This window comes from Microtus oregoni, unplaced genomic scaffold, assembly GCF_018167655.1.
Source record: "Microtus oregoni isolate MIOR12 unplaced genomic scaffold, Mior012 000053F_ref0000044, whole genome shotgun sequence".
In the NCBI taxonomy this organism is placed as follows: domain Eukaryota; kingdom Metazoa; phylum Chordata; class Mammalia; order Rodentia; family Cricetidae; genus Microtus; species Microtus oregoni.
In genome coordinates, this window is record NW_024543829.1 from 10819569 (window position 1) to 10829867 (window position 10299).

General features: G+C 47.3%; 1 protein-coding gene and 1 non-coding gene across 2 annotated transcripts; both read right to left on the reverse strand.

The window, feature by feature from the left end:
* Window positions 1–2040: 2040 nt before the first annotated feature.
* Polr2k (RNA polymerase II, I and III subunit K) lies at window positions 2041–5404 on the reverse strand. The gene is made up of 4 exons (XM_041637625.1): window positions 5296–5404; window positions 4538–4607; window positions 3486–3578; window positions 2041–2278 (listed from the first exon to the last, which is right to left on the reverse strand). Exons 2-4 carry the CDS (start codon window positions 4596–4598, stop codon window positions 2256–2258), a joined length of 177 nt encoding a protein of 58 aa, XP_041493559.1. The 5' UTR covers window positions 4599–4607; window positions 5296–5404; the 3' UTR covers window positions 2041–2255.
* Window positions 5405–7126: 1722 nt separating this feature from the next.
* Window positions 7127–7282, reverse strand: LOC121437720. The gene has a single exon (XR_005973003.1). It is a non-coding gene; the product is annotated as a U1 spliceosomal RNA (small nuclear RNA).
* Window positions 7283–10299: the final 3017 nt, after the last annotated feature.

The following is a 10299-nucleotide window of genomic DNA, read 5'->3' on the forward strand; positions in this document are numbered from 1 at the left end:
TTTTACTCCTGCTAAGTGGTGTCTACTCCTATACGTAACTGTAAACCTAGACTAAAATTCCAGACTGGGCGTTGCACCCCAGGTTTATTTACCTACTGTCCTTTCAACAAGAATAAATGAAAAGCAAATTTCCCTTTTCTCATGCAGCCCACATGCACCCACCCCACTGTGTGCTGGAGATACAAATATGATTAGGCATAAGCAATTCAAATGAACGAAACACGAGATACCGTTTTTGGAGAAATTTACTTCCATTTTAAATACATTTCAGACTCGTTAAAACAGATGAAGGAAGCAGCTGGCATATACCCAGCCGGTACCAGAATTCCATACATTCTCCTCCTCTTTGTGTTTAAGGACAGACAAGTCTGGGGCAGGGGCATGAAGAGTGAACGATAAAGAACAACGCTCAAGCTCTTACATTTACACAGCATGTTTATAGATGAAGACTCAAGCGTTAGGGTAATCCTTGGGCGGCTTCTCCAAGTTTGTTGTGGAAATAGCATCATAGCTCCATGTGTCGCAAAGACGTCACACCTCCTTCCGGCCATGATGCGAGTCTCAAGCAACCACCTGAACTTCCATGCCATTGATTTCCAGCGGAGAAAGAAACCGTAACAACCTGGAGAATGAATGGCTCTCATTCCGTGGGCTTTGTCATTTTCTTTCTACATTTAATGCTTTTTTTTTTTTTTTTTTTTTTTGGTTTTTCGAGACAGGGTTTCTCTGTGGTTTTGGAGACTGTCCTGGAACTAGCTCTTGTAGACCAGGCTGGGCTCAAACTCACAGAGATCCGCCTGCCTCTGCATTTAATGCTGCCTCTGCCTTTAATGCTGGGATTAAAGGCGTGTGCCACCACCGTCTGGCCATTTAATGCTTTCTTTGACTGTGTACAATCTATGCTGTATTGAAAACGGTCAAAACAATCTGAAAAAACACGGTGGGCAAGTGAGAAAGTACCAGTCCTCATAGAGTAAGTCCTACAACTGATCAACAAAGGTGTAAAGGAAGGCCTGATCAGGGTCACACAGCCAGCTCATGAGGGTGTTCTGGACACTTGGGTCCAAAGATGGATACCAAAGGCCATTCTACTTACTGAACTTACACAGCAAAAGTATGTAAAGCTGGGCCGGATGGTGTAGACCTGTATTCTCAGCTATGCGGGAGACTGAGGCAGGATTGCAAGGTCAAGACCAGGCGACAAGCCCAGCCAATTTAGTGAGACACAAAGTAGAATAATGATGGCTGGATACAGAACTCTGCGGTGGGGCCCTCTGCGCTAGCAGTCTCGTAGGCCTCAAACCAGCTATGTAGTCAAAGACGACCTTAAACTCCTGCTAAATCCTCCTGCCCCCACCTCCGAGAATCTCTTTCGTGGTCTGAGGGCTATGTGTACCTGTGTATGTGAGAAGAGCTCTCAAAAGCATGATTTCAGAGTGTATGCATGGGTCTTTGTAGGGTGTGAGATACCCAGACGGCAGTGTCTGATGCCCTGGACTGGAGTTACGGCTGTGGGGAGATAAACATGGATGCTGAGAACAGAGCTGGGGCCTCTGCAAACACAAGTGCTCTCAACTCCTGAGTCAGCGCTCTGGCCCAGCCACCTCTTTTATCCTATGTTTCATATTAATTTTGACTTTTTCCAGACGGCAAGCACAGTGGTGCTCTGGATGGCTGCAAACAAAGCAGAGTGGTTTCCAAGGCGCTTATTTCTCAGACCCTTAGAAAATGGTTCTAAAAGACTGCACTTAGGATTTTCCTAAGGCATTTTATTCTTTTCTGTGTAAGCACATACACACATGCTCAGGTCTGGGTAGAAGTTTTACCTGTATTTTATTTACTTTCTCTCTGTGTGTGCACATACACAGATGCTCAAGTCCTAGTGTGCATGTGGAGGTCAGAGGGCAGACAAGTTTTAGAAGTTGGCCTTCTTCCCACCATGTAGGCTCCAGGGCCTGAACTCAAGTCCCCTGGGTAGGTGGAAGCAGCAGCTCGATGGCCTGAAGCTTGACTCTTTAACAAGACTGAATGAAAGTGAGGTTTGGGGAAGCAACTTTAATCTTCATTGTGTGAGAGATTATAGGCACAATAAATTAAAAGTCATATGCTAAACCAAAACTTCCTTTATACAAGTATTAGAATACAATCACATTTCTAAAGTGAAACCATAGGTACACAATTGTAGTCGTAAAGCTACACAGAGAAGCATCAGTGGGGCAAATGTTTGAACGAAGACACTCCTGAATTTCACGTTTTCACCGAGCATCGAAAACCACCACTGTTGAACTGAATTAAGGATTTTAAACAGTACTTAAAATTATGCAATACTAAGGCTTCCAAGTCACCACCTCTGCACCAAGCTTCTATTTAATATAAAATAAACAAAAGAATGAACTTCACGCCGGGCGGTGGTGGCGCACGCCTTTAATCCCAGCACTCGGGAGGCAGAGGCAGGCGGATCTCTGTGAGTTCGAGACCAGCCTGGTCTACAGAGCGAGTTCCAGGACAGGCTCCAAAGCCACAGAGAAACCCTGTCTCGAAAAATCAAAAAAAAAAAAAAAAAAAAAGAATGAACTTCACTATAGCCACCAGCGAGTACCTAAAAAATAAAGAACAGCACTTCCATTTCCATTAGTTCATGTTCCACGACACAGAAGATAACTAAAAACACTGACGCCCTCGAGGTGACTTTTAAGAGTCTGTGCCAGCTACAATGAAATAATTTTCTTTCAATATTGGACTACTGTAGGCCTCACCGTCTTCCACTAGGTTATCAACTTCTTCCAGACTTCAGATCACCCATAAACTGACAATCAAGAATGACTATTTCTAAAAACAAACAAATAAGAATATTTATATATTCAAGCTTTTGAGTTACTTAGAGCCCATAATGAATGGCACATGAAAATGCTAATCATGTTTACTTTAAAAAATAAAAAAAAAACTACAGTTATTCATTGGGTTTTTAAAAACACATTTATTTACGCTTACTTTATGCATATGAGCGCTTTTGTATGCATGCATATGTGTGCACTGTTTGGGTCCCTTGTACAGGTGGAGGTCAGAGAAAGGGATCAGACCCCTGGAAACGGAGATACAGATAGTCACAGCAATCTTGTTGGTGGTGGAAACAGAACCAGACCCTTTGGAAGAGCAGCCAATGCTCTTACCTGCTGACCCATCTCTCTAAACCTTATTGGATTATTTGAGACTGGGCTCACCAAGTAGCTCTAGCTGACCTGGAACTCAAAAAGTTCTGCCTGTCTCTGCCCCCTAAGTTTGGGGAAAAATAAGCCCTATTAAAATAATCAATTGATACACCTCCTTTGAAGCCCCCCATGTTTTCAGTTCTCTCTCATCCTTTTTAAACCCATGCTCTTAAAAAAATAATCCAAATTATTACTACTTCTGTCAGAATTTAGTCTTTATCAACCCAAATAGTATTATTTCCTCTTTACATTTAGCAAGCATAGTCAAAAGGATACATCTTTTAGTCCTTTTCTTGTACATTATTCTGTATCCACATTCTCTGCATCTGATTGGATCTCTGGACTTTATTTCATTTTCGGTGTGACACTCTAGGAAATAAAACACGTTTATTCAATGTCTGAAAGAGAAACACTACAGGGAAGCAAATATAACCACAGATGTCACCAGGAGCAAGTCAAAGCACTGAAGCAGCCGTCTGCATGTCTGTGACTGAACAGATCAAGGAGAGAAAGGAGTTGTCAGCGGTGTGCCCTTTCCTGATGAAAAGACAATTTTTTTTTAAATTTAATGTAATTTTTTAAACATTTTTTAAAAAGACTGATTGATTGATTGATTACGTAGACAGTGTTCTCATTACAGAAGGTTGTGAGCCATCATGTGGTTGCTGGGAATTGAACCCAGGACCTCCGGAAGAGTAGTCAGTACTCTTAACCTCTGAGCCACATCTCCAGCACCCCCTTTTTATTTTACATATGAATCCCAGTTCCCTCTCCCTCCTCTCCTCCCACCCCACTCCCCATCCATTCCTCCGGGAGGGCCAGGCCTTCCATGAGGAGTCAACAAAGTCTGCCACATCACTTGAGGCAGGACCAAGGCCCTCCTCCCTGTAGCTAGGCTGAGCAAGGCATTCCTCCATAAAGAATGGGCTCCAAAAAGCCAGATCTCGCAATGGGAATAAATACTGGTTTCATGGCCAGCGCCCCACAAACTGCCCAAGCTCCATTACTGTCGCCCACATTAAGAGGGCCTCATTCGGTCCTATGCAGGTTCCCCGGATGTCAGTTCAGAGTCCATGAGCGACCACTATCTCGGGTCATTTGTTTCCCCATCATGGGAAAAGACGAAATCATAATGAGGGATTTTTACATTAACGATTGCAGAAGCGCTGCAGGTGAACTCACATCGATCCGCCTGCCTCTGCCTCCAAGTGCTGGGATTAAAGGCGTGTGCCACCGCCCGGCTACAGTGCTAGCTCCACTTTAATTTAAACATCAGTACTCAGTAAGGAAACTCTAAGTAAAACATCTTACTTAAACATTACTCTTACCTCCACAAATATATATCATCGGCTGCTGCTTTGGGGGTTGGACATCTTTCTGGGTATCCATTGTTAGTGCCTGAAATCAGAGTTAAAGACTGAATTAAAGGAGCCTTTACACAGAATCAACCTGGTCCCGTTTTCCCAGAAGCTAAACAAGTTTCTGATTCCCGGGATGAAGAGAAAAACTCATGAGTAGAATGTCTGCCCGGAATGCAGAGGCTCGAGGATCAAACCCCAGTATTCAGGAGGGGTAAATCGTAATCCTTTATTTGTTCTTGCCCCACAAACTGTGGGCTGGGTCTGAAGGCTGAGACACCCTCTCAACAACATTACACACATTATGAGTGTTTACTACACTCTCCAAGATCCTAAACGGTATACTCTTAACACGCGGACAAACTGAGGCTAAGCACAGGTCTGTGAGCCCAACATCACCCCACTACTGAGAAGCCAAACGATTCAGACCTGAGCTGGGAGCAGCGACTCCACCAACGCCTCTGCCAACACTAACTCCACCGGGGATCTTCTCATTAACCATTTATTGACGTATCTGGTCTCTGAGAGAATCTCCCCTCTGTAGCTCAAGGTGTCGGTGGAAGGCGGCATTTCTCTGCCTCTGCTTCCCAACGCTCAGGCGGCAGGCGCGAGCCTCCTCTCCCGGCCACCCCGGAACTTTCTAAGACCAAGCGTCTCTCCAGCTTTTGCCCCCCCCCCCCCCCCCCCCCCCCGATCCACTTCCCAAATCTCAGCCGACGGTCTCTTACCTCGGCAGCTCAAACAAGCTCTGTGCATGCAAAACCTTTCCCGGGTCCTCGGAAGCAGTCACAACCCGCGTCGTCTCGGCAACTTCCGGCGCCGTCTCTCCAGCTTCGGCGCTGCCTTATGACGCGCTGGAGCCCCGCCCCCTGATCGCAGTGCCGTGCGCCGGTATTCTGAGCCAGGTTGTCGTGTTTCGCTCCTGTTTGATTCCTGTGGGTTTGTTTGCCTCTCTCCCCAGCAGACGAAACATTTCCGCTGCTCGGCAGTCGCAGGTGCGTGCTTCTCCAAGGGCCGTGGAGCCGGAGCCCTGGACAGGCGCTGTGGAATCCTAAAGGAGCCCATTGCTCGGGTCAACACGACCGGGCGAGCCCGCCGGTAATTCTCACGAGTTCAAGACGCTGCCGCACTGCGGGTTTCAAACGGTTCAGTATCTGTGCGGCTGGGTTTTGTTTTGTCCGTTTTGTTCTTCAATTTCCAGCTCTCCCCTAGGCTCCTGTCACCCCTCTTTCCCACTCTGTTTTGGGGAGGGCAAAGATAGGGAAAGAGGAGGTCCGAGGCATGGTGTTCAGGCTGGCCTGAAACCCGCGCGGTCCTCTGCCTTTGCCTCCTCTGTGCAAACCACAGCTCCTGTCATCTCCCTCCCTTTTCGAAGGAAAGGCTTTCAGACAGGCAGCGCCATCAATTACTCCCACCCGTCGGTGGCTTTAGCTTTTCTAGTAGTATCCTCCCTCCTGTGTTTGTTCACACAAGAAGAAAGGTGGGGAGTTTGTGCGCTCTCAGAGATCAAAAGTTTAATTCAGTCAAACACACATGTTGAGTTCGGGTCATTTACATTCATTCCGTTCTTTTACATCCGTCATTTATATTAAATAACGCTGGCGAAAGCAACTTTAGTAAAACAGTTGTCAATTATTAAAAACTAAAGAGACACGTTCTCTCCCAAGACACATCCATAGTAGTTCACACTGGTGCTACTTCCCAACCCAGCGCTCTGTCGGCACCACTGTGGAACACACCCCACAGATGCTGGCCACCCCATTTTCTTTCTTTCTTTTTTTTTTTTCTTCTTCGAGACAGGGTTTCTCTGTAGCTTTGGAGCCTGTCCTGGCACTAGCTCTTGTAGACCAGGCTGGCCTCGAACTCACAGATATCCGCCTGCCTCTGCCTCCCGAGTGCTGGGATTAAAGGCGTGCACCACCAAGACGACGTTAACTGAGCATTCACTGAGTAACAGAATTCACTGCTCACTCTCTCCTAGTGAAGGTGGCTGCCCTGCCATCCTGAGGCCTTTAACCCTTTGTGTTATGATGAAACAAGACAGCATCCCCTTGAAACTCTGAATTTCTTTTATTCTTGATAATAGCAATTTCTGCGTAGCTTGAATGTTGAGGTCATTGGGAATAAACTCATGGCATTTTATTGAATAATCTCCAAAAGAAAATTAGATCTGGTGGGAAACAAGTAAGTAGAATTCTATCATGGGAACCTGAGCCAAGAAAAGGAAGCAAAGAAGCAAAAGAGTGTGGTAGATAAAGGTATAACAGGGCCAGCAGCTTGCTACGTAGGCAAGAATGACCTTGTACTTCCAATCTTCTGTCCCCACCTCCCATGTTCTGGGGAATAAAGGGGCCGCCATGCCTGGTTCTGGTGAGTTCATTTTTCTTCACTTGTAATAAAATGTCTCCCGAAAAATAAGTAAATAAGTGTCTTTAAATTTGAAAAATGGCAACCCAGTGGTTATTTGGATATTTTTAGCCATAAGTCAAAAGTTCTTCCTTGTTTGGATTGGGGTGGAGAAGTTAATAAGTAGATTACACCCTTTCTTTTCAAAGGAGAGTATGAACGAAATCCACAGCTACCGTAAATTAGGCAGTCGGGTTTCCCACGTTTGAGGAAATCGCTGGTATCCGCACACTTAGAAGGCAGTGTGTAAGCCTCACCCCTGGGGAAACCATCTTCATGACTGTAACATCTCCTCTGCCAGATAAGTTTGTCTAGTTAGAGTATCTGTTGTGAAGAAATACCACAATCACAGCAACGCTTATAAAAGAAAACTGGTGTAGATTACAGTTCAGAGGATTCGTCCCTTATCATCATGGTGTGACATAGTGCTGGAGAAGGAGCTAAGAGTCCAATAGGAAGGGAGGGCAACAGGAAGTGTACTGTGACACTGGGTATGGCTTGAGCATATATGAGACCTCCAAGACCACCTCCACAGTGACACACTTCCTCCAACAAGGCCACACCTCCTCCAACAAGGCCACACCTCCTAATAGTGTCATTCTTGATGAGCTTATGGGGGCAATAACAGTCAAGCTATGACATCATTGCATTTGTTTTGGGGGGGGGGCACTCCTGTATCCTAAACTGACTTCACCTCTACCTAGCTGATGACCTTGAATTTACAGTCCTCCTGCCTCCACCTTCCAGATGCTGAGATTCCAGCTGTGCTGCCACTATACTGGTGTCTGTTGGGCTCAGTCAGGGCTTCATGCATGCGCAAACACTCCAACTGAGCTCCATCCCCCACTCCAGATAACTGACTTTTAGAAGAAGATGCAGGGTCAGTGCTGCAGAGGGGAGGAGTGTCATGACTAGCGAAGACTCATTTGAAGAGACGGGAGAGTACCATTGACTGTATGTGGGAGTGTGGGGCGCATCAGTCAAGTGCCATGCGTCACAAGTTCATCAGGTACCTCTCTCCGAAGGCAGTTCTGTTACCCCCTCAGCCTACTCCCTTGTCCCCCATGCTGCCGATTCTGCTGACTGAGCATGTTGGTCCAGGTTGTTCCCTCCCCAACTAGCTGTCTTCCAGAGCAACACAGTAGCTCTCTGTTGCCTCCTTGCCGCCACCCTCACTTCTGCTCATTCTTTGCTGACACGCCAGTCAGGTCGCTCAGATTCCCCAGAGTCCCCAGACGAAAGGACCTTCTGTGATAGTCTGTAATGAGTGATTGGCAGCTTCCTGCTCTTGCATGTTAAGTTTGGAATTGCCTGTTGTCTGCCTTTTAGTTGCTATCCACCCATCAAAATCCACCTTACCTCATGGTGCGAACAAGTTAGCCCTGCACTCTCTCCTTGAGGGGAGTTAGTTGGTACTTTGGGCCACCCCATTACAGTACTGTCCTGTACTGTACTACTGTTACCAGGAGGGTGGCTGGATCTTCTTGCTCTACCCAGATGGAAAGACCAGCCTGCCAAGTGTTGGCCTTTGCAGCATTTTTCTCCCCAGACCTCAGCAGCAGCAGCAGCAGCAAGTGCTCCCCCTCCAGTTCTGGCTGTCCTGCAAGCCTTGTGGAGCCTCACCCTTTGCCCTTTGGCCCTTACAAAGCCAAGGGTACCAGGACCATCAATCATCTCTACAAATGTTACAACTCGTGCTGAGGACTAGGAAGTCTGGTCTCCTTAGCTCCTGACAGGTGGCCAGTGAAACCCATTCTCGGGATACTTGCCTTAAAATCCTGTCAGCTCTCTGGAGCTCTTTAGCCACCAGGGCCTGAGGCTTCTATTTTCTGACTCTACAGTCCTGGGTCCACGCAGCCTCTCTGCTCTCATCCTCTCCACATCCCCACCCCTCCCTCATTTCTGCACCTTGGGAGCTATGCAGCTGATCTTACTTCATGCCACTTCCCGTCAGCCTGCATTACTCAGGCTTAGCAGTAAAAGTGCTTACTGCCAAGCCTAACAAACGGGGTTCAGTCCCTGGGACCCACACACGCAAAGGAAAGGCTCTGCCAGGTTTTCCTACGACCGTCACACGCATGCACACATGCATACACACACAATCTAAAAATTTTAAAAATAGATAAATATAAAATAGAAACAAGTAAAAGGACTTTTTGTTGTTGTTGTTTTGAGACAGGGTTTCTCGTTGTAGCCCTGGCTGTTCTGGAACCAGCTCTTGTAAACCAGGCTGGCCTTGAACTCACAGAGATCCGCCTGCCTCTGCCTGGGATTAAAGGTAAAAGGACTTTTATTGGGGCTGGCATTGCAAGAGCAGGAGAGGCATTGAAGCAGGGCATTTCCTAGGCAACTCCCCAAGTAAACCAAACCGCCTGCTCATATCGTTTAGAAGAGGGGTGTATACTGCAAGTACAGTGCTGTCCTCTCAGACCCGCTCAAAGGCGTCTCTGCTGGGTCTCTGGGGGGCTTGCCGCTACTCCTCTGTCCTGAATGGGATGATTTTAGGGTCACTGGGAGGTCACTCAGGCTTGGGATAGCAAAAGTGCAGCAACAACTGGAACCACGAGGCTGCCCTGCAGAAGCTGGAGCTTTAGTAGAGAGGGCTGCAAAGATTTCTCAAGGGATCCGCGGACTGCTCAGAACACCTGGTGTGGCACAGACCTACGTAGCCCTCTGTTTCACTGCCAGTCCTTTTGCTCGCCACAATCCGGCCAGCAAGGGAGAGCAGAGCTGCTAATCAGAGAGCCCAAGTGCCCACACCCCAGCATCTTTGTTTACAGACCACGAACACGAAGAGTGACTACCACAGGCACAATGATTTTAAACATCTTTAAATGTGTATCTGTGTGAGTATACGCCATGTGACGCCAGCAAAGGGTGTCGGATCCCCTGGAGCGGCAGTTACAGGCAGCAGCAAGTACAACGTGGGTGCCGGGAGCCAACCTGGGTCCTTCGGCAGAGCAGCGAGTGCTCTTAACAGCTGAGCCCTCCAATCTCACCTGAGCTTTGGCAATGGTTACCACCTGCCCAGAGCCCTCGGGAGGGAGGGTCTCGCCTGCTCGACACACAAGCCTTATTAACAAGCTGTGGCCTATTCATCTTGAGTTTAAGTTTATAAATACGACACCTATTTTTACGACACCTAAGAGGCATCCAGGCAGAGAACATCCTCAGAGAAGAGGGGTGTGGCAGCCGAGGCTCTGAGTGAGAACTCCACTACCCTGGGCATGGTGAAGCACCAAGGTGGGATGTTTCATGGGTGTGAACCTAGGAAGAGAGGTCCCCAAAGCAAAGCAGCTAGAAGCTACCCTGGGTGACAGGTCTGT

What these genes read in the sequence shown, in the direction of transcription:
- Polr2k (XM_041637625.1), bottom strand. Translation starts at nt 4,598, where the DNA reads ATGGATACCCAGAAAGATGTCCAACCCCCAAAGCAGCAGCCGATGATA. An exon ending in GATGATATATATTTGTGGAG is followed by an intron (nt 3,579 to 4,537) that starts GTAAGAGTAATG and finishes TTTATTTCCTAG; the next exon opens with AGTGTCACACCGAAAATGAA. An exon ending in CAAGAAAAGGACTAAAAGAT is followed by an intron (nt 2,279 to 3,485) that starts GTATCCTTTTGA and finishes TCAGTTCAACAG; the next exon opens with TGGTGGTTTTCGATGCTCGG.